Source organism: Manis javanica, chromosome 8 (genome assembly GCF_040802235.1).
Source record: "Manis javanica isolate MJ-LG chromosome 8, MJ_LKY, whole genome shotgun sequence".
In the NCBI taxonomy this organism is placed as follows: Eukaryota; Metazoa; Chordata; class Mammalia; order Pholidota; family Manidae; genus Manis; species Manis javanica.
Window position 1 is genome coordinate 92,067,911 of NC_133163.1, and position 26,042 is coordinate 92,093,952.

The 26,042-nt window shown below is 48.4% G+C and overlaps 1 protein-coding gene across 2 annotated transcripts in view; it reads right to left on the bottom strand.

The window, feature by feature from the left end:
* Positions 1-411: 411 nt before the first annotated feature.
* EHD4 (EH domain containing 4) overlaps positions 412-26,042 on the bottom strand; it is a 68,926-nt gene continuing 43,295 nt past the window's right edge. The window contains exons 4-7 of one of the 2 annotated variants that reach the window (XM_037018849.2): positions 17,042-17,454; positions 9,787-9,951; positions 3,904-4,457; positions 412-1,846 (exon numbers count right to left, since the gene is read on the bottom strand). In XM_037018849.2, coding sequence (XP_036874744.1) covers positions 3,921-4,457; positions 9,787-9,951; positions 17,042-17,454 — 1,115 coding nt within the window. In that variant the 3' untranslated portion in view covers positions 412-1,846; positions 3,904-3,920. Of the gene's footprint in view, positions 4,458-9,786; positions 9,952-17,041; positions 17,455-26,042 lie in introns of both variants that reach the window. The other variant, XM_017642852.3, reaches the window with a different exon arrangement.

A 26,042-nucleotide genomic window follows, 5' to 3' on the forward strand; every position in this document is an offset into this window, starting at 1 on the left:
TTAGGGAGCACGGGCTTGCTTCTGTGCTGGATGGAGGATGTCATGGCAGGCCGCTGTCTCCTGTGAGTGTGCTCAGGGATGCCCTGTCCCAGCCATGGGAGGGTCTGTCTCCAGTCCCCTCCAAGCTTGGCTTCTAGTCACTCTCAGTTGGAGCTTGAGCCTCCCTGGGGGCTCTGCTCCAAGGCCTAGCCTCTGCCCTCAGCAGACAGAGCTGCTTTCCTTCTAAAGAGGCCCCATTTGGGGAGTCTCCTGTCAGAGAGAACACAGGAAAATTCAGAGGTGGCAGGGCCTGTGTGCAGCCAGGCTGTGCCCTCCCCCTAACTCTTAGAATGGATTCAAGGGATCTCGACTTTACCCTCAGACAGCTGGTACTCAGTCACTGGAAAACCAGAGCCAATGAAGGAAAGGTAGTGGTTTTTTTCAGAAGTTTATTGATCAGTAGATCGTGTCTTTTTTGACACTTCAAAACAAGATTACAAAAAATAGAAGCACTGTGTATTAACTGCTGACTAACATATAACCTGATACACTCTTAAATTAGGCCCATGTTTCCTTGAATAAACTCAGTGGTTATCTGTCCTAAGAATATTAATTCTTCTGCTACATTCCTTGGAGGAAATAAACAGTATCTGTTAGATGTTTTCCTTATAGTCAAGGCAATCTGTCTGGGGTTTTGCTCTGGGTATAACACAGGAGTGTGATGGTGCCAAGTGGAACGGGCCCAGCGGCAGTCGCCAAGCCATGACTCCGGTGGTTAACCCCTACCCTGGTGGGTAGACTCCAGTATGAGACATTCCCAGGGTGGTGGACAGGCGGCTCCCAAGGAGACCTGGATCATCACAGGAAAGGACGGCTGTCAGGGGTGGTGGGGCCAGGGCTCTACTGAGGCCTCTTCTGCGGGATGGCCATGAAGGGGGCTCGGTGGGAGAGCAGGAGGCATTCTGCTTCTCCTCACTCCTCTCCGACCCAACCGGACGCCAGTCCCATGATACATAGGCGCATTACCCGGTAGGAGGAAGCACAACCCCCGGCTCAAGGACACTGTTGCTGAATGGTGACAAAGAGAACCCACCCAGCCCTGGGGAAGTGACGGCCCACTCAGTGAAGGGCCACCTGCCTCGAGGAGTGACCCTACCCTGGGTCATCTGGGTATGTGGAGAGAGGAGTTGAGACAGTGGGCTAGAGTCCAAGGCCAAGGCAGCTGGCACGTGTGCACGTGGTCACGGAGCTGGTGAGGGTCAGCAGGTCTCAGGGCAGTTTCTTTACAGACTGGCTCAGGAGGGCCTCCTCAGCAGGCTTACTGCCTGGAAGCTGACTTTGGGAAGAGAAGGCTGAACATTTCATTTTCCTCCCCTAAACTCAAGACTCTAGAGGCTGTATTAGGTGCTATTATGTGCCGTGTAGAAAATCGAGATTTCAGGATTCAAGATTCTTAGATTTCCTTCTGTGGAATCATGGAGAGCATGAAAATAGTTTCATAGTGCTAGAGTTTACCTACTTCCACCCCCTGCCCAATCCATAAACACTTTACGGAGTGCCTAATTTGAAGTCTGTGGGACTCAGGGAGGGTGATGTAGTCAGTCAAGGTGAAGAGGTCCTGGGGGCTCTGTGTTCTGCGGCCCTGCTGCACTGCGGGTCGGAGGATGGGCGTTTGGACCCAGACTCAGGGAACTTTGTGTGAGTTCTCACGAGTCCCCATCATTGATGTTTTCCAGCGTTTTTCTTGCCAGTCCACTTTTCATGATGAATAATTTCATGTTGTAAAAGAAGATATTAAGAACATGTGATTTCCTTTTTTTCTCAGCAGGGAAAGGATTCGGCTGCGGATGTTCTCCCACCTGAGGGTCTGGGGGATGGGATCACAATGCCATGAGAAGGTTCCTTCCCATAGAAACCACAAACCTCGAAAACAGTTTTCCTGTCTGTCTCTAAATAGACAACACCTGGCCCTATCTGCATACATGCACATTGACAAGTGTCAAAAATACATACTCATGTGACATATATATGTATATATATTTGTCTTCATATATGACAACTGAGCAGAGTTAAAGCAGCAGGATAAATCTGAATGGAAAACCAGCTAACCTTGGCATCTCTAAACCTTTGGACAAATGAACTCTGTCTTCTTCTCTCTCTGTTTTCACCCTGGCAGGACTGGCCTGAGCTTGCACCGTTGGCAGCCCTCATGTGCTCACAGAACTATCTGCTCATATCACAGAACTGTAATTATAGACGTCCCTTTTTTATGTGTCTAATATAAAAGTGCTCATTCAGATTAAAAGCCATATTATGCATTTAGTTCTCTTAAAACGACATTATTTAGAAAGTAAGCTAGAGAGCACAAGGGCTGGCACCTGGCTACTTCTCTAAAATAAACATTTTCCCCTCAGTCTGCAGTTCGGACACTGATGTTACAGGTGATTTCAGAAAAAAAATCTGGTTTTTGGAAGGCTCAGGTGGGACTGTTCCGATTTCATTCATTTCCACTGTCTGCAGGGCCCCAGACCTCACAGCCACCACTATTTTGTGTCTTTCTCCTTTATTGCATAACTATGGAGGAAATGAGCCCCCAGGCTGCCTTCCCAAGCTGGAGCCCACATGGCAGGGAGGGTGCAGTGAGCAGTAACCATTTCCACCTGGCACAGGCATCTGAGCGAGTGGTCCAGGAAGCTTTATGGGGGGTGCAGGAGCCAGGGTTGGGGAGTGTGCCCAAATGCTGCCTCATGATGGGCATTCATAATACAAAACACACAGCCCTTGAAGGAAAGGTTTTTTTTAATGGAAGATTCCATCCTATTTCTGTATAAAGGCTTTTATCCTGTAAGAAAGCAAAATTGAACACAATAAAAATACCTATTTTTTATAAAAATAGTGTGTAACACTAGTAGACTGATTCTTCTACCTGACAGCCTGGGGCAGGCTGGCCCCTCTTCCTGCTGTGTCCACAGGTCCAGGATGCTGTGTGCACCAAGACACATTTTTGTGGTGAATTTCAATCCTGCCATTGACCAAGGAGCCTTGGGGACACGTAACCACACTAACTGATGATTGAGGAGGACTGCCTCTTTTCCTCACAGTGGTTTAAGAAGGATAAATAGACTTTGCTACAAATTATTGAACAAACCAGTAAGAACAGCTAATCTTCAAACCTCAACAAGACTTGGAATGAATACTAGAAATCTTGCCAGGGGTTAATAAATATTGTGAGTTCTAAATTCCTAACCAAATACAACTTTTTTGCGAAGGCCCTGGGGTTGGGGGGATGGCCCTGGGAAGCTAGTCAGTGGGGAGCTGGGACATCTGCACTTTGCTGACCTGGCTGCCGTTGTGGGGGACCCCTGCAGAAAGGTCAGGGGCACACACAGACACATGTATCCTCCTTTCAGACCTCGGGGCAGCAGTCTTCTCTTTGGCAGATGGTTTGGAGAGAACAGACACCCTCTCTGCTCTATTTTGTTTCCCTTCTAAATAGAGTAGGAAACAAAATAAGTAAGACGAGCTTTGCTTCCTTCCGGTGCCCTCTGAGGGACAGACAGAGGCTCTAGGCAGGTGCATGAGGAAGAGGAGTCCGGCGAAGCCCAGAAGAGCCCCCAGCTCCCTCCTGCGGCTCCTGGGACTGCACGAAGCCCACCCCCATGTCTGTCTCTGCAGCTTCTGAGTACTCTTTGGGCAATTTCTCTTTCTTCTCAAATCTTCAATCCCCTTGTCCACCCTCCCCTCAGTATATGAACAGAAACTCAGGGAATTTTAGAGGCAAAAGAACCCCATCTAGTGTCTAATGTCTGCCCTCCCCATTCCGCAGATGGAGAAACTGAGGCACAGAGAGGGCAGTGCCTTGCCCAGCATTGCTCGGTGAGTCAGTGGCAGCGCAGGCTGCAGCCCAGGCCCTCCAATCCTCACCTTACACCGCCTGCCCCTCAGTCGGCCTTGGGCAGGGACTTCCTGTGGGAGGGGGGCACAAGGTGGGAGGGCAGGCTGTTGGGCAGCTCAAAGCCATCGAGCTTGATCTTGATGAGGTGCTTGGCCAGCGCGAACTCCTCCTCGTCCAGCATGCCGTCGCAGTCACAGTCGGCCAGCTTCCAGATTTTGCCCAGGACGCTGTTGGGCAGCTTGGAGGTCACCATCTCCTTCTTGGCGTTGACGCCCGATATCTTGCCATTGATGGGCGACAGGGTGTAGAAAAGCTCATCGTAGACGGGCTTGTCTTTGGCCACAACCCACTCCTCCTCATCGGCCCCCTCCTTGGCGCCCTCCCCGTAGCCCTGGTTGAAGGGGCCCTCGGTGGTGCCGTCGAAGGCACCGCCCTGCACGAGCTGTGTGGGCATGCTTATCTCCTCCTGGCTGATGAGGTTCATCAGAGACGAGATCTTGTTGCTCAGCATGTTATCCACGGCCTCGATCAACTTGGGTTTCAGTGAGTGGAATTTGGTGAAGTCGTAGTTCTCAAGCTGTTCCTGCCAAAGGAGAAGCCATAGACCTGGTTACATGCTCTCTTCAGGAAGCCAGAGGGAGACAAGCCTCCCTTAAAGCAGATGCCCCATACCCTGGGCTCCCTTTGTTGGGTCCTCACATCCGAAGTTGCCAGCTGCGGGAGTGGCCTTTGGAGTGAGAGCAAGATGCCTGGGCTACTGTGTCCTCCTACAGCTGCTGACCTCTGCTGGCAGGCCTCCGAGGGAGAGCAGCCCCCTAGGGTTTTGAGACAAGCTTCCTTCACCCTGCCTTTTTTTGGGAGGTGGTGTTCTAGAGACTTGGTATTTTATCTTTTAAGTTGGACCTCATGACCTACTTCAATTGACCTTCACAACAATGCAGGAGTAAGAAAGGGCAGGTACCACTAATCCTGTTTTATGAGAAGCACATGGGCATCCTGGCGGATCAGGACTAGAACCCATGCCTTCTGCCTCTTGACTAGTGCTTTTTGTGTTCTAACGTGACGCTGGGACAGAAGGACTTACTTAGGTAAAACAATTATTTAAGGATGTCGTTTTTGGATCAGTTAAAGTTACCTAGTTTAGGTACAAATAAGTAAAAGTTGAAACTGGTAAGAAGGAGAGGAGTAGGGAGGGGAATATAAGCGCAGCCAATGGGGCTGAGAATCTCCTGCCAGATCAGGCAGGTCTCAGCACCACCTTCTAGGAGAATTGGCCTGTCAGCAGGAGCATAGGCTCCGGAGGGGGCCCTAGAAGACATGGCAATCACCTAGCGGAGACAGGAGCCAACCACAGACGCCAGAGAGGCACTGGGATGGAACTGTAGAAATAACCCTTCCTACCTGTGTTCTCCCTGGTTATCCATCCATCCATCCATCCATCCATCCATCCATCCATCCATCCATCCATGTAACATTTACTGGCCATTTGTTGCACGCCAGGCCCTCTTCTGGGGCCTGAGGATATAAATATGAAAAGCCACGGTCTCTGACCTCAGGGAGCTTATGCTGTACTAGAGGAAGGACATTTTTTAGTTCTCATCTGCTTTCAAAAATGGCTTGACTTAGCTTATAATGAAAAATGATAATATGAAAGAAGAAAGTCATTAGAAGGGAAAAGCCAAGTAATTAAAAAAGGAGAGGAAAGGACTGACTGGTCACATCAGAATCGTAGGTGAGAAAAGCTCCTGCCTCCTAGCTGCCCTGGCTGAGGTGCATGGGTCACACCCCTCACTGTCTTAGGGCAGAGATCACCCGTTCATTGCAAGACACAAACTTCCTCTGGCTCTGAATTGTGAGAATTACCCAGGGCTTTTATGTGGGCCGTCAAAGATCTCTGAAAATAGTCTTTAACAGCAGTTTTGCCAAATAAATGCAGAAAATTCCAGGCATGGCTGTTTTTATATGGACTTGATGTGAAGTCCTGTTTGGAAAGGGGTCAGAGAGGGGCCCTCCAGGGGTGCAAGTTTCTGGAGATGAGGCAGGAAGACTCTTGAGGAAAAAAAGTTCCACAAACCCCTCAAATCTGACTGTTTTGGGCAGAAGTAATGTGATGGGCAGTTTAAAAAAATAAAACTTTGGGCTATCCTAAGTACCACACTTTTTTGGTAATAACTTGGGACAAAGCTGATACAGAAATAAAGTTTACATCATTTATAATTCCATTACCTAGCAATAACCTCTGCTAACATTTTTGGGCATACACTTCTAGCCATTTCTAAAAACTCACACACACACACACACACACACACACACACACACACACACACACACACACACACATACTTTAACTGAAATAAGACCATACTGTTTAATAACCTGCATTTTTAAAGAAATAATGTATCATATGTTTCCATGATATTAATGTTTATACAACCTTATTCTTAATAGCTACATAATAATGAATTGTATAGTTGAGCTATTCTTCATTTACCCTGTCCCATGTAGTTGGGTATTTAGGTTGTTTTGTAATGGAGAATCAAAACTGCAGTCTCTGGCTGTACCACCAGGGCAGACGTTCTATGCTATTACTTAGAAGTGGAGCCCTGAGCTTTAGATGGTGGAGGGGACAGAGCTGAAAGCTGAATGGACTTACTTAGCTCTAGAGAGGTGCCACCAACATTCTTCTCAGTAGCAAACCCTGCTGCCATCCACCCAAGCTGGGCTGGGCTGATGCAGCAGCCTGTGCTCAGAGCAACAGGGCAGTGCAGGCCTGGTTTCTAAAACGCATTCCAGTTTATGTGGCCTCTATCCTCACTGACCGACCATGGTCACCTGCATCGCTCCCCAACATCAGCACCAAAGAATGCTGCCAACATTTTGGGCTCCTGCTGCCAAAATCTCAATCAGCCAAGGGAGCTGAGAAAGACAGCCCAGGAGGAGAGCAGGCAGCCTACACAAAAATCCAAGCACTGCTGCAGTAAACAAGTCTGGATTCTCCTGGGTGCAGGAACACCTACCCTGTTTCCTCGTGAATGAGCCTGGGCTCCAAGCACACACAGAGGCTCTGTGTCTGGCCAAGCAGAGGGCTGAGGGTGGTGACCGCCCAAACTTTCCACCGCCTGCAGGGGATGTGGATTCAAACTGCAAACCTTTGGAAAGCTAGCAAGAATGGCTGCATATTTGCAGGGGTAGACAGGAAGTAACAGCAGCAGTCATTCCTGCCTGGAGGGTACATAGGAAGTATGGCCTACACTCTCATCCCACCTCTCCCTGGCCAGGGACTATCGGGTACAAGTTAAACCACTGCCATCTGGTCTTTTTATTGGGCTGGATATACACCGTGGAATTTAAAGATTACCCATCAACAATGTGTCCATCAAAGCCATGGGATCCTGGAACTGCTCCCTCCCAAGACACAAAGGCCAGGTCCCAGCCCAGTCTTTGCCAGGCTATCCCTTGCCTACTCATTCCCGACGTTCAGAAGCAGTTTCCCCATCCCCTGGAGGGTCTGAGTGGATGGGGATGGCTCTGCTGTCCCCTGCTGTTTAAATGCTGCCAGTCAGCTGGGGGTGCAAAATTCTCGGAGGACAAGTTAGTCAGTGGCCTTGCTAGTGTTGTCCTCACTCTCCAGTATGGACACATCGGTGCGGCAATTCCCTCCCGAAAGGGTGCAGGGCAGACACAGGCAGCTTCACGAGCAGGTCATGGGCTTCTCCCAGCACTCGGCAAAAGCATTTTAAATACACTTGGCTCATAGCTACAGCTAAAAGTCACCCCAACCAACTTGGTCCAGGGGAGCACAGGGAAAACAGAGACTTCGAGCTGGCATTAGCGAGCTCTCTGAGTGACCCCGAGATGTGGAGAGATCATAATAAGGACAGCTTCAAGCTTATGGCTCTGCTGCTGTCCCAGACATAGTTGATGTGACATAGTTGAACGCCTGTGTTGGAAAGGACGTCAGATGCTCAACAGACTCAGAGATGACAACGGCCCCAACCCGAGCTTCCTAAGTGATGGCAAACAAGCTTGAAGTAGTGGGTGACTGTGAGAAGCTGCTATGGGTTTCTGGCCTGCCTTCTTCCCTGGGGATTCCCTGCAGGCACTGGGGTGGTGTGATCAGGGCCACTAGCCTCCCAGGGAGGAATCCTCTCTCAGCTTTCGGTATTTGCTCCAGAAACCACTGGTTTATGAGCATGGGTCAGGGCTAGGTCAGGGTCTGAGAAACTCACTACCCTAGGGCCTGCTACATCTAAATGTACACTAACTTTTCAGTGAACTCAGTGAACACATATTCACTGAGCAGCTGCTGCATCCCAGGCGCTGGGGACACGGCAGTGCACAGGACATGGGTCACTGGCCTCATGAAGGTTCAGCCCCATGAGGCAGAGAGCCACTAAATAACAGACACACAACAAAGTAATTAATTACACTGATGTTGTAACAAGGAGCACGTGTCCCAACAACGGGCTTTACTGCCAAAAGGTACATTGCCAGCTGCAGCCACTGTGGCAATACTACAATCCAGAATGTGCACGTCGCAGGGGCAAGGATTTTAGTTTTTGCCATTTGTTCATTTTTGTTTATTGATGTATTCCAGGGGCCTAGAACAGGGTCTGGGCACAGGAGGCTCAATCAGTATTTCTTGGTTGAATGAATATATGAACACAGGTGAACGGGGCACCTGTCAGGTGGCACTTCTCACACCCAGTCCTAGGCACTTGGGTGTCCATCAAAGGTGTTAAGGCACTTGGACTGGGGCCTGACCCACAGGGGTCTTAACAGAGGCTCAGACCCTTTCTGTATTGTCCAGCTAAATGGGGCATGACTGCTCCTGAGACCAAGGTGAGGGGGCACATGGCTTCCTTGTGTTCTTCCCCAGGGATTCCCTTGTGCCCCAGCTCTGAGAGGCCTGGGCGTCCTGTGACCCAGCCAGGCCTAGGCTAACATGGGCATGAGCGGCCCTGGGGGTCGCATGCACAGATGTGATGGGAGGTCACCTGGAGACGGGCGTGGAGGCCCTGTTGGGAGGCCTGTGGCAGCCCCCTGATAGGCTCAGTGGTGCCTCATGGCTTGGAAGCAGCATCTCCTGGTGGGTGGGTGCTGTGGTAGCCCCATGAGGTTATGAGCCACAGAAGCCCCATTAGGTCACAGTGCACACTGGGCATTTACTCATACCTTTCATTTCAGTCAAGAAACCAATTTCCCTTCAAAAGTTTCTGAAGGATTGGGGTATGGGTAGGGACTTGATAATATGGGTAAATGTAGTAACCACACATTGTTTTTTCACGTGAAACCTTCAAAAGACTGTATATCAATAATACTTTAATAAAAAATTAAAAAAAAAAGTTTCTGAAGAATGCAAGGAACCAACTGCCCCTCAGTTTAGGTGCAGTGCCGGGCCCCACCCAGGGGTGCGAGAGCCGAACCTGCTCGCTCTGCCCAGGAAGAGTACCCGAGAGGCCCCGTGGGCTGCACATGAGCCATCTTAGGGCCAGAAAAACCCCAACTCATCCTCTGAGTGCAGGAATGCCTATGTCATTTATGGAAGAAAAATGCAATGAATTCATCTGCCTAATGGTGAAGCACGACAATAGACTCCTGTCAATAAAGCAGAGATTGCCTGCCATCTGAAACATTTAAAGAAAAGAGGACACATTTCAAGATATAAATTAAGTTCATATGAAAAAATCAGATAAGCAGCCCTCTTAGGCTGTGTTCAAGGTTGTTCTGCCATTAAAGTGACACCTGTTTAAAGTAGCTACTCATCGGCCTTTCCAGGCTGAGATTCAGCTGTGCACTGCGTGCTCCTCCATCCTAAACCAGGAAACCCTCATGTGTACCAGCAGCCAGCCAGACAAGGTGGCACTGCCTCCTGGTGCCCTGCCCGTGATGCTGCGATGGGCTTCCAGTACCTGCATTGCCTTGACCTCCGGGAAGTCGCCTGCAGAAATCTGGTATTCTCGTTGCAGTTGAATGTAGATTTCTGGCAATCTGCTGATAAGCTCTCTCTTTTTGTTTTCCTTCCCAAATACACTCGGCATCTCTTTCTTCAGGTAGCTGATGATGTAGGCATGTACCTGAAGAGGTGTATGTCAGTGAGGACATGCCATTTGGGACTGTGCCAGAAGGACAAACACAATGGTATCTTATCTGCATCACAACACATAACAGGTACCTCGCGAAGCCATGGCCCCTGGGACAGCAGGGAGAGGCTCTGGGGCATGAGGGGGAAATTACAAGCCTGACTCTGGATGTGCAGAATGGGAGGTATATGAGGGACCCCTAGGCGGAGCTATTTGAGGGTGGCTGGAGCGGAGGCCCAGAGCTCTGGAGAGAGCTGGCTGGGATGACCGGCTTGAGAGCTGGAGTAGAGGGGGTGGTCAGAGCCACAGGAATGGACGAGACCACCCAGGGAAAGTGAGCAGAGAAAACCCGACCGTGAAGGGCCTGGAGGAGGAGCCAGAAAAAGACCTTTGAGGTGGAATGTGGCAGATAAAGGCCATGGAGGGCGTATCTAAGGAAGAGGTGACATCTGAGTTGGGCCTTGAAGAACAGGTAGGAGGTAAGCAGAAGGATGTGGCGGTCCAGGAGAGGCAAGAGCATGGGTGGAGGTGTGAGCCAGATGTGGGACAGTGTCATGTATGAGGCTGCAGCTTAGAAGGTCAGGAAGGTAGGCCACGTTCTGATTGCCCAGCAGGAGCAGGTGGATGACTAGAACGAACCTCTGCTAACCTACTCTTGTGCTAATGATGGTTCCGGGATTTCAGAGCAGCCTGAAGAATGCCCTGGGCTCCCTGCTTTCCCGGTGGCCTAGTGCTGCTTGCCTGGGATGGGGTGGGGCTGAGGTGGGGTTGCACAGAGCATTTCCCTTGGAACCCTGTCCTAGAATGTATTCCTGAGCAAGGTGACTGACTTGGGGAATTGTAGGGTCATAGTTCAGTTGTGCCTCTGAGTGGCCATTCCACATCCGTGCAGGGAGTGAGCCCTGGGTGGGAAAGACATTAGTTGTGGTGATTAACCAGAAGACCTGAAGGGAAAGGTTCACCTGGGTTGGCGCCCAGCACCAGGAAAAAAAGCCCAGGCTGATGTGAATGGCTTACCTGTAGACACCTGTGTCCAGTGAACAGTGACATGGGAATTCTCACAATTCCCCATGGACAGTCCAGACCCTGAGATTTCTACAGGGAACACTGAAGTTGTTTCTGCATAAGAGCAGCTGCTTGAGACCAGGCTGGATGGCACAAGCGCCCTCTGGGAGAAGGGTCCCCTGCACATGAGGGGGAAGCCCCAGAAACCCTAGTCAATTGAGGAGACTGTTACCCGAGGGGCGGAGCGCCCTACCGGGAGGGGTCCACATGACTATGTGTCTCCCCTTCCTTAACATGTGCACTCTTTCACTGACTTCCAACTTTAGGATACAAAGACATGTCCATTACAAAAGTTCTCTTTGTGTATCTAGAATTCTACAGAGTAATTAGAAGTCAAGAAAATAACCCAAATAAGAAAGGATGAGAAACAGAGCAGTGATTACAAAAAGAAAATGACTATGCAGCTATGGAAAATGCTATTAAAGAAAACAGACTTCTACTGTAATCTTGTGGAAGAATGCAAATTGAATAAAGGGGGTAAGCAGATCCATTCTCTAGCTCAGATGAGGGCTTCTGTGTAAGAACACACACTGGGCACAGACAAAAACATTTTGCTAAGGTTTGACCATACGTGCATAGCACAGACGCTGATGTGCTTGGAGCAGACAATGCTAACTTCACATAAAAAGGTCTCGTTCATATAAGCACATGTTGTGCTGCATGGCTGTTGCCACAAGTACAGATTGGGAGGGATGTTCCTAACCCTTTCAGCCACTAGTTTGACACTTATTGTTTACTTACTTATTTTTCAAATTAAAACAATTTAAAACAGTTATAGGATTCTTTGAGATAACTAAAACCCACAGTTCAGGAATCCTGTACTCTGACTCTAGGCCTGAGGATATGAATATGTGGTGAAACTAGTAATTTCCTTGCCTTGGTTAGTGGCTGCCTGGCTTGGTTTGGGCAGGGCTGGGGGAGGGCCCTGTGTAGCACTGAAGGGCTTGGAGGGGGGAGGGCTGGCTGCTCACTAACTGACCATGTACCGTCCCCTTGGCCTGGGTCCTCCTGGGACCTCTTGACTGGACCTGTGGATATCTCTTGCCCTTTTGTGCTAGGCTGCCTCGCTCTGGAGCTGGTCCCAATGAAGCTGGAAGCCCCACAGCTCGGTGTCCCATCCACAAGGGCTTTTTACCAGGACCTCTTCCTAGAGCCAAGGCCTGGGGCAGGTGCCAGGGCTCTGCAGGACTCCCCAATACCTCCCACCACCTACTAGCATGGTGCCTCAGAGCTACCAACCCCCGATCAGGGAAGGCTGACTCCCCAGCCAGTCTCCAGCTCCCTTAGTACTGGCACCCTGTTCCTGAACGCTGCCTGGTGCTCAGGGGCCTGCTTTCCTGGGCTGAATGGCAGGAGATGTGTACCTGCCCCAGCTCTCCACTCACCCCCAGTGCCGGCTCCCTTACCTCAGCCCTTGTGGGGCTCACTGGCTGATGACCAAAGCTGCTCGCTGATGGGCCACCCCCGGACACCAGGCTGCAGTGCCTGGACACACCTGGGGTGGTCCTCCTGTAGGGCCTCAACTCCCTCCTCTTCGCACCTGCCTGGCACTACTGAAGTCACAACCGTCAGGGGACCTGCTCATCTGCAGGTTGCTCTCAGCCTTAACCTCCACTTCCAGAAAGTCCCACTGGCCTGCTTGGTGGAAGTCTCCCACTGTGCTGCTTCTGCATGGCTGCTCCCTCCTGCCCTTCCCTGGGTACCTAAGACAACAACCCAGGTCAGAGTCTATGCATAGTCCCTGCCTTTTAAGAAGCTTACCAAGTGTCGAGGTATATTATAATCTTTAGAATCATGGAGCATTAAACTTGAATGGACCCCCTATATCTAACTGAACTCCTGGCTCCAGGAAAATCATATGACTTTTTCAAGCTCACATAGCTAGTTAGGAGCGCAGAGCTGGTGCTAGCATTCAATAGTCTCATTCCTGTCCTTTAGAAGTAATTGTTTTCTGTGGGTATGAATAAAAAAATGTTACTGAAACTGTTGAAAATCTGCAGTCTCCCATCAAAATGAACTGTGTCCTACAGAACAACAGTGCGGGAAAACCCTGAGGTTTGGCTTTTGATTGTTTCTAACTCACTGGGAAGCTTTGGAAAGGTCATTTACCCTCCCCTCCTCATACCCCAAAAATGGATACATTATGGCACACAGCGCCATGAGCACCACACAGGATGTGGGGAGAGACTGCGGTCTTTGGGTCTCCCACACCTCAGCCTGGGTCCATTTGGTAGCTTCAGAATGTCTAACCCCACAGAAGGAACAGATCGTGCAGACAGACCAGAAAGCTGGGCTCTGCCCATTACATGTGACTAAGAGGGGAACATGTTTTGAAGACAAAACTAAACTCTGCAGAACAATAGTGAGCTCTGAAAATCACTGACCTCTCTTTTTCTTTCTCATTTTTAGTTGCTCCTTCCTCAAATGATGACTCATTTTGTGTTGAGTGAAGATCTTCAAATGGGTGGGAACCTTTCCTATTTTGGGCAACATTTGCTAAGGGTGGGGTCCCATGAACTTGCCTCATTTTTACTTCTGTTCATTTATCCCATAAAATACGATTATTTGGGGTTCATATGAGCCTGATTTTAAAAATTTGGCTATTTTAATGACAGCTGAATAAAACAAAAATGTAGTTTCTAAACCTTTTGCTGGGCTTTCTCAAAATAGCTTACTCTAAAGAATCATGAAATGGACCTTTACTGGCATGTTAGACTGTGAGCAGTCTTTAAAGAAGGATGTCTGCTGATCTCATAAGATGTGATCTCTGAGGTTAACCAGAAAATCCACTCTAAAGGTTTCCTGTTCCTTGACAGAATTGTGGAAAATAAAAATACAGAAACAGAAAAAGCAGGGAAATCATTAAATTTCAAGCAATTTTTGGTAAAAGTGCTGTTTTTCATATTATTAAAATGTCATCTTTATCATGACATACATGTGACATATAATAATATGACATTTTCATATTATTAAAATGCCTTGACCTTGATTCCTGCAGAACCTGGCAGGACATTAATGACACACTTGCTTTATTCCTGGATGGGCCATGAATTCTGCCTAATTACCATGTTCTATAAATAGACACACTCCACATTCCAACTAAGATCTGACACTTTCTAGGTGACATCTGAAAACTTATCCTTTCATGTTTTCATAATGTCAGCTTTATAAACCTCTACACTTTGTGGGGTTTCTGTGGGTGGGGAGTTTTATAGAATAAACAGAATGAGAGATGAATGCCGAAAGCAAGGACACAGTCAGGAGCAATAATAGATGCTGTCCTCTCTGGATTTTAGGTGAATGCTTTCTGGACTAAGGAGTCAGACTGATTGGGGTTGGAATGTATATTTTGTACCTTACAGGCTGTGGAGCCTTGGGCAAGTTGCTTCACCTTTCTGAGCCTCAGTTCCCTTCTGTGAGAAGTGAGGATAATGCCCAACTTTGTGTACTTACTGACAAGATCAGACAAAATAGCACATGTAATACAAGTCAGAGAGCTTCTGGAACACTGCAGACTCTCAGAAAGGGATGGTTTGTAAAAGGAAAACTGGATCAAGAGAAATAAAGATTAATATGCCAAAATCAAAGAGCATTTTAATGAAATATAAATATTGCAAAGAGAAAAATTCAGGTGACTCCTTGTCCATTTAAGCAAGCTCACAAATGGCCATAAAACTGCAGATGGTGTAAAGTGGATGGCCTCGGTTAGTGGCTAAGGCCATTGTGCTGACCTCTGCTTCTTATCGGCCTGAGACTGTTTCCTGTCCCCCTTCGCGGCATGGTACTGCCCCAGGAGCACACTGGTTCTGAGAAGCTCAGGCTGGAAACATCCGTACTTCAAACATTTTCCTTTATGAAAAGGAACAAGCCAGATACTATTCTTAGGGAGAAAAAAAAGACAAGCTTTTTTCCTAGAAGTAAGCTCAGCAAGTTGACCACCCCCTATGCCCGGCCCCTGCAGCTAGACAAGAGCTTTCATTATGCCTGCTGTCAGTACAGAGCACATTCTGTGCCTCACTAAACCCAAGATTTGCTGGTCCGTTCAGAGGGCCTAACGCTCTAGGATGGCAGGGAAGGCCCAAGGCGCTTGGCACTTCCAGTGGCTCTCTGCTCTTTATTTATTTATATGACCGAATAGAGCTGCGTCTCAAGACACTAGGTGCTCAGAAAAGACTGGTAAATTAAAGGTGTCCATGGGCATTTAAAAATAACTCCATAAAATCTTGAAATCTACAAAGGCTATGACGTGATTTACCAGCCTTGGTTATAAAATATGTTGGGTATTGTATATCCTGAAGGTTCTGTTGAGCTATATCACCTGGAGAAGAGAAATACATGCCAGCGGGTCCTTGCATGGGCAAAACCAGACTTCTTGCCACCAAGCATTAGGTCTAGGACAAGCACAGAGAGAAATCATATCAGGAAAGCTGCAAATAAGTGAATTTACAAACTGGTTAGCACAACTGCCTTGCAAGACTGGAACAAAAGTGGCTGTAGCTCGAGAAAGGAAGCACCTTGTACCAAGAAGAAAGGATAAAGAGCAGTGACTCGCAGAAGCATGGGCGACTGCAAACTAGCTAAGCGATTTGGGAGGAAAGCGTGAACACGCCTGGGACGTAAGGTGGGTAGAGAGGAAGAGAGCAGACGGGACTGAGCAGGGGACTGAGGCAGCCAGAAAGGCGTTTCTGTGGACACATGAGATGCTGCTGTGTGGGCACACTGTAAGGGGACAGAGGCTGCTAAGGGCAATGAAGTTGGTGTCCCCCTCAGTGGGGCGCTCCCTGCCTCCCCCACCCAGCCTCCTCCTCAGAGCAGTGTCCACATTCCGATCAGCACACGGCTCAGTGTCTGTAATGGGGGGTTTGGCGCCCCCTCCACCAGACCCAGCTCCCAACCCCGGCCCAGGGATGCTGAGCAGCTGTTGGCCTAATGAGGCAGAGAGGTGGTGGACTCTAGAAGGCTGGCCTGCTGAGCCCAAGGCCAAGGAGGATGTGGGAGGGGACACAGGCTCTTCGCCGCCAGAGGACAAAAGGAAGTAAGCTGCCCTAGCTTCCTGTCCAGGATACCAGTGGTTGTGCAGAGGCAGGCCTGTGCACTGGTTTTAGCTGAAGTGACAGAGGCTGCTGAGGGGCAATGAGGAGGTATTGGACATATACACACACACACCTGAGTCAGAAGCTCTGAACAGGGCCTGGAATTTACCACATTGGTGCCTCTGATGATCACTGGGACTAAATAAACTCTGCAGGCACCTCCAGCACTGGAGGAATATAACTTTATGAAATGTACACATAGTTTCTAAAGAACCATTTTTTCTACGCTTTTTCTTAGAGGGGTCATATGCTCTTCTCTCTTCAGAGACACAACAATCATTACTGGAGGGCAGTCAGAGGTTACCACTGACCCCCAGTGGGCACAACACTCCTGGGGCTGCTGAAAGGCTCAGCTACGGCTGGGGGGCCAGGAGGCACAGTGCACATGCTGACAGGCCACAACCTGGAACAGGGGTGTGCTGCGTGCGACCCCAAAGCAAGCACACTCACCCAGTTAGGCTAAGCCAACCTTCCTCCAGGGCTCCTCTGGGTCTGGGTGGTGACACTGGGTTCTACACCTTAGGCACAGGATAACTAGTGGTAGCACTTCAGCACCCCACTGGTCCCACGAGCTACCTCTCTCCAGCTCATTTGGTTATGTTCCTGTTGTCCTAACATACTAGCGGCTTCCCAGAGGCGAGTGGATGGGCCCCTCCTGTGCACCCGGTGAGCCATCACTAGCACCCCGTGATGGGCTCTTATGAGCTCTACTTTACAGATTAGACGATAGGTATGGAAAGGGTGAGACATTTGCTCGGGAGCACAGAGCTAGGAGCCAGAATCTAACCAGGGGCTCTCCTCTCGCCCTATTCCACATTTGACTCCCGAAGGCTCCTGAAATGGAGCCTCCCGCACCCCCACTTTCCTGCAGAGAGTGGGAAGGGTCCCCCGCCCAAGGCTGCTGCCCGGGGCATCTCCTGGCTCACCTTGGCCAGCCTCGCTCGCTTGATGAGGTCATTGAGTTTGCGCACTGCTGCCTTCTGAGGAAGACTCTGGATGTCTCTGAAGAGGTCCTGGGCCTCGGCCTCGAATAGCCGGCGGTTGTCAGTGTTCTGCAGGGGCTGCGCCCAGAAGGAGCCAATGTAGACACGCAGCACCTCGGGAGTGTTGATGACCTTGCCTAGGGACCACATGAGGGCCCCGTAAACACGCATCAGCTGCTGTGTGTCCACTTGGTCGGCCTTGTTCAGCACTACGCGGATCTTGTCATCCTGGCCCCGGAAGGCCTTGATGGCCTCAGAGAACTCGTCTGAGATGTCCAGTTTGTGAGCATCGAAGAGCAGGATGATCCTGTCGACCCGCTCAGCGAACCACTGCAGGACCTGGCAGAAGTCATAGCCTAGGTGGAGAGAGGAGCTCTGTCAGAGTGGCGGACATGCTTACAGGAGGGCTCGGCTGTCACCTGGTTTTCCGGCAGTTCCCCAGGGGACAGCCCCTTCTACATGTTGGAGGCAGTGGAGGCCTCATGACCTGAAAATCATTTCAAATGGCCTCTCCTGGATGCAGCATTAATGCGGGGGATCTCAGGAGTTAGAAGAAATGGGGGAGTAAAAAGGGGTTCGTGGTCACTTTGTCAGGGCATTGTCTACTTCCGTATCTGCAATTTCATTTACTTTTCAAGAATCTTTCACTTGCTACAGTCTTTTGGATCAGTGGCAAAATCAATCAGTGGCTCTGCAGAGGTACAGGCCATGGGTCAAAAGCTCTTATATCTGTCAGCTCCTCCCTTTTCTGAAAGTACCAGAGGTAGAGGAGGAAGAAAACCTGGAGGCCGCTTAGAGTCCCATGGTGTGCGTGCGTGTGTGTGTGTGCGCGATGCTGTGTGTGAGTGTGCATGTGTGTGCATGTGTGAGGTGGGTGTCTGAGTGTGTGGTGGTGTCTGTGTGTGTGCGAGGCTGTGTGTGAGTGTGGGTGTGAGGCTGTCCGTGACACTGTGTGTGTGAGAGATGGGTGTCTGAGAGTGTGAATGTGTGTGTGGGTGGGGGGGGATGTGAGGGGCTGAGTCTAGGAAGCCTAACAAAAGAGGAATCGCCCTCTCTTAACCTAGGTTTTTAAGCGTTAAGGAGGCCAAAGTTTGGCCTGGCTGAAATTGTGACCAATGTTTATTATTTGGATTATATATATCTTAAGTAAGTTGTAAATATATATATATTTTTAATTATGTCTCCCCGCCATTCTATGAAATGCTCTCTTGCCAATTTCTTTTTAAAAATGGCTAGACCCACAACGACTTCTGTTTAGTTCACCCTGGCTGGGTACCAGTACGCTCTCAATCACACAGGTAAATAACCACTCCTCTCAACCTGCGGCCGAGGCATTTCCCCAGGGAGGCAGCGCCCCACGAAAAGCAAACAAGAGGAGGCCCGTCCTACAAAGTTAAGTTTTAATCCCAGTCTGATTAGCTGTGGAATCAGAGTCTCACTGCAGCCCAGTTAGCCAGGATGGCACCTTTCCTGACTCCTACTTTAGTGCTCTTGCCTCTTTAAATTTTGAAAACTTCCAAACGTGTATAAAAGTCTAGAGAATAATATGAATGCTGATATGCCTACCTCGTACCTTTAATAAATGTTGACACTTGGCCTTGTTTGCTTCAGATCCTTTTAAAAATTTAAGTCTAGTTTATTTATGTAACAAAGTGCCCTGTAGGAGTGAGGATGAAGTAGATTTTCACTTGTCGACACAGTCAAGTCTCCAAAAAATTGGTGAGTAAAAAATCAGTTTCTAAAGATATGTGTACAGTATAACATGCACATAAGATGTTAAAAAAACAAAGCAATAGCACCAGCCTGTGGATACCCACAAGAACGAAGTGTGAATACCAATTTTGGGATACTGGTTGACTCTGCGGCTGGAGGAAGTGAGGGATCTAGGAGAGATGAGAAGGCATCTAGAGGAAAATGATCTATTAGGCAAAAAAAAAAAGTTTCCATGTATCTGAAGAACAAGTGTAAGGGGAGTAGTTGAACAAGCAAATTAGATTCAGACACATTTTTAATGAAGAAAACAAAACATTCAGAGAGGTTGAAGCCCCCTGAGGGCCCCTCCCCAGGCCCTTTCCTCAGCCTCCGCCCTGAACGCTGCGGCTGTGGTCGCCACGCATGTTTGTGTACACCTTTCTCTTCTGTGTTCTCTCTCACACCTCCCTGGCTCCCTGCGGACAAGGAGGACAAAGGTAGCTCTGGGAATGTGGGCCAGAGATAATTTTCTTCACTGTCAGCAGCCAGTTTAGAACAGGAAAATCAAAGACCCACTGAACAGGTAACGCAGACATATGTAAACATTTAGAATCAAGATTTCACTTTGACCCCTGTATGTTGGAGGCCGGAACAGACCGCCTCTCAAGGTAACACTTGAGACTGGCTTGGGCACCAGACCGTCCCAGAACCCAGGTAGCAGACCGTCAGCAGAGGTCAGGATGATGGCCCTGCTCCCTGCGAGTCAGAAAGCCTCAGAGGCACCCACCAGAAGGACCTGCATGTGGACTTGCCTTCCCACTAGGGGTGATGGGCCTCTCTTTGACCCAAACACTCTCTTATCTGGTCTCCTTTGTGATCAAAATCAGGGAACTGAAGTTTCAGAAGCAGATGAAAAAAAGTGCTGTGTGCAGAGTGGACACAAGTTGTATTTAGCTGAACCCGCTTCCTGTTTGGGAGAGGTTCCCTCGAGGGCCACAGAAGCTGGAGTGGCAGACAGGGTTGCCCCACCTGTCAGCAGGCTGTGTACAGACAGGTGATCTAGAACCAGACAGTCAGATCCTTCCACCAGAGGGAATGATGCAAAGACACATGGAAAATGAAAATCCATTCATGGCAGAGGTGGCTGAGTTTATAGAGTCCACTGGTGGTAGCTTCCTAAACCAGTTTTTGAGCCTAGCTCTCCAGACTTCTCATTAATTCTGTGAACCTGATTTTCTGAAAAAATTCCTTTTTGGTTTATGTTAGCCAGAATCAGCCTCTTTGGTTGGCTACCAAGGACCATGATTGGTAAAGAGTTTTTTCCTATGTTGAATATTTCTGAACTCTGGATGCCTCTCATCAGCCAAAAGAAAGTCGCCGTCCCCACAGCCGGCTCGACGGTGCGCGTGCACGTTCAGCCATGTGGGTACGGACCTCTCCCACAAGGGCCTCCTGGGTGAGTGGTTGGCTTCGCAGTACCACATGCACTTCAACTTTAACTTAAATTTGGGTTCCTAATAGTTATTTTAAATGTCCTTAAGAAAGACTTCATTCCAATGCATCAATGAAATAAAAAGTTACTGGGAACAGGGCTCCCAGGTGTAAGTTTACTGTAAGTGAAGTCATTACCTATCTCTGGAGGAATGGCCACATGTCCATATTTTCTTGTTCGAAGGCAACAGTGAAAGCTTCATAAGGTTTAAGAAGTACAGGTGGGTAGAAATGTGTTTTGTTTGTCATTGAGAAGGTGTAAGAGGACTGCTTGTTACACATTTGGCAACACAATTAAAGGTGAGAAATCCCTTAAGTGTCTCAGAAGAGAGCAAAGTGCTATCAAAGTTGGGAGAGGCTGGTCTGCTCAATTTTTTGCACACATGGTTGTTAATATTAGCATTTTACCACTTCAACCATTTTAAGTGTACAGTCTAGTGGCAGTACGCCCATTCACAGTGCTGTGCAAACATCACCGCCATCCATTCCTGTAACTCTTTTCATCTTCTCAAACTGAAACTCTGTACCCATTAAATGCTGACTTTCCATCCCCTTTCCCCCAGCCCTTGGCAATCACCATTCTGTCTTTATGAATCTGACGATTCTAGGTCACCTTGTGTAAGTGGAATCATACAGTATTTGTCTTTTTGTGACTGGTGTATTTCCTTTAGCATATGTCCTCAACATCCACCTATGTTGTAGCATGGGTCAGAATATTTCCTTCCTTTTAAGGCAGAAGAGGTCTGTTCCATTCTTTCATCTTCACAAGACAGGTACCTAACTATCAAGAAGTTTCAGCTGATTTTAAAGAAATGATTTGGTTTCATGATATGTTATTTAGCCTCTCTGTTGAAGGAAAACAGTGATTCTGAAGGATCTAAAGACCACTGATTCTCAAAGCATGACCTTGCATCAGAATCAAATAAGGGCTGGTTAAAATTCAGAGTTGGCAGGCCTCTCCCTGGAACCATGGAATCAGAATCCGTAGGGCTGGAGTTGGTGATCTGCATTTCATAAGTTCTAAAGATAATTGCAATGCCTGGTAAAGTTTAAGGATCGCTGCCATAGACTGAACACCATGGCATGGATGGCATGGATATGCCTATGTTATTGAAGGTCAGCAAAACAAAACAAAACACATCAGTTTTTTTTTTTAATTCTAAAAAGTTACCAAATGATGGTTAGATGGTGCATCATGAATCGAGGAAACAAAGAATTTAAATTTGCTTATTTTAAGACAGATTTTTGAATTTATGTAAGCTCCTCTATCTGCTCACGCCAAGCCCTGGCAAGCCCCTCCCCTCTGGCGTAGGACATTCTTCAAAATGATGGGTTGTAGGTGGACCCTGATTAAGTTACATGTTACTTGACTTCCTTAAGCTCCGATTTTCTCATCTATAAAAATGGGTTGTTGAATGATTACCTGAGAAAATGCTTTTAATGTGCTCAACAGAGTGTTGGTGCTTGGTGAACTTTCAGTGAACATAAACTTTTATTATCATTTCTGTCCATCCTCCCCAGCCCACCACCTGCAGATGGACTCAACTGCTCCCTCTTCTGAGCTCCTAGAGCCCTTGCTTGTATTTTACATAGTATATTATAATCAAATGGATGCATAGGTCTCTCATTAGATTATCGATTCCTTAAGCTCAGGGACCAGGTCTTTCTCATGGCCGCATAAGACAGTGCTTAAGAGTATGGGCTTTGGACTCAGGATGCCTGTAATCTGATCCTGGCTCCATCACTTACTGGTTTTGTGACCTTGAGAAACTTATGTAATCTCTTTGTGCCTCATTTCCTCATCTGTAAAATGGGGCTAATAATAGTATCCACTTACCTCATGGGGCTTTGTAAGTAATACATGTGAAACATTTAGAATCGTCTTGGCACCTAGAAAGTTCTCCAAAATGTTAGCTACTGGTTATTTAAAAAATCTTTGTGTCTAGTGTCCAGTGCATGTGCGGGTACAGTGAATGTTTACTACAGGACACCTGGCTAGAGCAAAGTATAGTCTGCAGCCATGGAAAAAACCAACAGTAATTAGGGCAAAGGTGATATGGCAATGAGGCTTGAGCCAAGTGAGAGAACCAGCGCTCAGAAAATACAGTAGGAAAATAGACAGCAGGAGATACCAGCTGAGCAGAGAACTGCCCAGCCCACATTCTATGGGCTCACAGGGCCCACAGCCTTTCTTTTCTTGCTTATAAGACAGATGGAGTTCTACCAGTTGGTCTTGAAGGCCCCACAGTGCCCCTAAAATAAAGCCGTGATTCTCGTTGCAGACACTCCCTGGCATAGGAAAGTCCTGTGCGTACTGTGTGGGCAGGGACAACTCAGGGCATACATTACCCTAGTAGGAGGAGAGTAATGAGCTTCCCCACAGGTCTGTTACAGAGGGTAGTCAGGTGCCCTTTAACACCAGAGTTCAGCCACCCTCTGCTGAGGAGGTCTGTGACAGAGCTGCCACTTCAAACACGGCTGAGAACCAGTGGCCCTCAGACCGAAGGGAGCCCTTAGCTGCTGTTTTGTTCGGCCTATAGGGTCTTTGCATTTTGAACTGACTGCCTTTGGTTCAGACAGGCATCAGCAGTTCTCATAGTGATCGCAGTCTACCTGGTGCCCACTTCTGCATGGGAATGCCACAGCTGTGAGTCAGACCAAGCGGTGCCCTCTGAGAAGCTGGCCCCCGGCAATTCCTAGGCACCCATGGGGGTCTCACAGCCCCCCAGAGAGCTGTACCTGTGACTTCACAGGTGTCTCCCCACTGGGCCATGAACGCCTGAGGGCAGGGCCCCTCTCACCCTGCCCCCTAGGGCACCACAGCAATACTCACCAAGAGCAGGCCTCCATGAACACCTCCTGAAGGAAAATGTCTTCTGTGGGAAAATGTGTGCAAAATGCCCAGAACTGGCTTTTAACAATCTTTTAGAATTCATCTCTCAGAAAATTGGAAATATACTAAATAACTTGGAATTTAACAATACATTTCAAATTCAAAAGTAAAAAATGGACTGTCACGGAGGGACATACTTTTATAAAACAAAGGCTGCTAGCTTTATCCTTAATAGCCCCAAACTGGAAACAAACCAAATTTCCCTCAACAGGTAAACGGATAAACTGCGGTACCCCTATACGTGGGACACTACTCAGCGATAAAAGGAATGAGCTAGTGACACGTGCAGCCACATGGGCAACTCAGCATAGTGCTGAGAGGCCAGACACTAAGCACATACGCTAGGATTCCATTCATAGTAAATTCTAGAGCAGGCCAAGCTCAGCTGCAGTGAGAGAGGGCAAATCAGCGGTTGCCTCTGGCTGAGGTGGGGCTGGGGCTGAGTACAAAGGGGCACAAATGAAGAAACTTCTCAGGGTGTGGGGAAGTTTCTATTTCTTGATGATGACATTGATTAGACAAGTGTGCAAATCTGTCAGAATTCACCAAGCTGTACAGTTGAGTGCATTATTGCATGTTATACTTCAATAAGACTGACTTAAAAAGTAAAAAAAAAAAGAAAAGAAAGAAAGAAAGGAAGAAAGGAGGGAGAGGAGGAGGGAGAGGGAGGGGGGAGGGGAGGGAAGGGGCAGGGAGAGGGGGAGAGAGAGGGGGAAGGAGAGAGGGAAGGGGAGAGGGGGAGAGGGGGGGAGAGAAAGAACCCAAAGCTGCTAAACTTGTTTCGAGATACATATCTCCACAAACTGCTGAATGGACCAGGAAGTTGAAATCTGCTCATCAAGGGAAACTATGTAACTAATCTGGTTGGATTTGGAGTTAAATTGAGCGAAAGCAGGAGCCCTATGCATTAGTTAAAATCAGCCTTAACCAAAGAGGTTAATGTAACTGTAATTTTGAGAATTGTGTAATTTGACAAGTGTCCTGCCTTCTAGCCAGGTGATAAGAGGGCCTCTCCTAGTGACTGATCAGGGACATGAATGCTCTGAGTTTATGAGAATCCATTCCAGCTAGGCAAGATGCCACCCCACCCTGGGCAGACACAGATCTGGGCAGGTGTGTAGTGTGTGTATGTGTTAGTACATAGGGGCAGCTGCAGGAGTCAGTGTCATAACACAACTGCCCCATGGTGCACAACATATTTCTAATATTTACTCATTTGGTTACAGACATTTTAATGCTGGAAGACCTTCCAATGGAGCTTTTATTAATCTGGAACAAAACAGAGTCTAATTGTTTAAAAATATAGTTTCTATCTTCACAGAAAAGGACCTACAAGCTATATAGCTTTGGCAGCTGGGAAAGAGAATTTGTCCTGTGGAAGATCCCAGCTTGGCATCCTGGTTCCACGTTCTGGGAACAAAGGGAGGGGGCGGGCAGGAAGGAAGGGGCCCCTTCCACCCAATCAGGGCCTTCCAGCACAGCCGCCATGAAAACCGTAGTCTCCATCCTGGCTGGAGGGACCCACCAGGAAAGAGCGTCTGAGGTCAGAACAGTTGCCCCCTGGCTCAGGTAAATACAGAGCAGGGCCCTGAGAAAGCAAATTTGGCAGTGTATTTTTTAGGGAACAAGAGACAAAAAATGTTTAAGTTTCTTCCCAGAGTCAATTTGTAATTACATGAATTTTAAGCAAGATGTATGTCAGTATAGGATGCGAGATAATGGAGGACAACCATAACTGAGGCTAGGTTCTCCCTGCCCGTACCCGAGCCCCACTCTTGAGGTGGGCAAGGCTACTTGCCCAGTTGGATGCGGCCCAGCCTCTGCTCACTGCTCAGATGTACCCTCTTTGGTGGGGCGCTGGCCTGTGCCTGCCGGATATGGCAGCCTCTGTTCACAGCCAGGGCAGTCAACCCTGACCCCAGCACTTAGCTGCACCGACTGCGTTAACACCCACTGGCCTCTCTCCTGAGGTTCTGAGGCATCATGTCCACCTTTGTGTCCCCCAGCAACCAGCTGATTGTCCAGCATACTGTCCAGACAGGCACTGGGAGAGTGCTGGGTGCCCCTTAGCCTCACTTCTTGTCCCCAGGTGAGGTTTCTGTCTATTCCAGCCCCTTTCTGTCTCAGAATGACCCCAACCTCTTCTCAAAACTCAGAGTTCATCTCTGAAACCATGAGTGCCCCAAATACTTCTAGAATAAATGTATACAAATTCTCCATGACGAGCCCCTACTTTACCTCTCCAGCCTTTTCTCATGGTCTCTTACTGAATGCCTCCCTCCCTACCCCATAATCCACGCCTGGCTCTTTGCTGGGCCTCTGCAGTTCCTGCCTCTGCCCCTTGGCCCAGCCTTTTCCTTCTGCCTGCAATGCCCCTCCCTCTTTTCCATCTCCAACTACCCATCCCTCTGGGTAACTTTCCTCCCCCACCGGAGTGGAACTGAACCTCGCACCCCGTTTCCTTCTGAGAGGGCCTGTTCTCTGCCACAGCCCACCCACTGCACTAGCTTATAAGCAGCCTGAGCACAGGCGCCAGCTCTTATCATATTTGGAAACCAAAAGCCCACTGCAGGTCGCATTGTGCTAAGTCAAATTCCTGCTGATATATTCTCTAGCACCAGTGATTTTTATTTCAGAGCACTTATACTCTGTAATGACATATTCATTTGGTGATTATAAGATGGAAATTCCATAGCAAGACTCCACCTCTTGTTCTGTTCACCACTGTACACCCAGTACCTCCTACTGAACACAGGTGTTTAATAAATGTCATTTATTCCTCAAAAAATTAAAATAGAACTCCCACCATATTATTCAGCATCTTACTCCTAAATATTTATCCAAAAAAATTTAAATAAGGATGGCAGA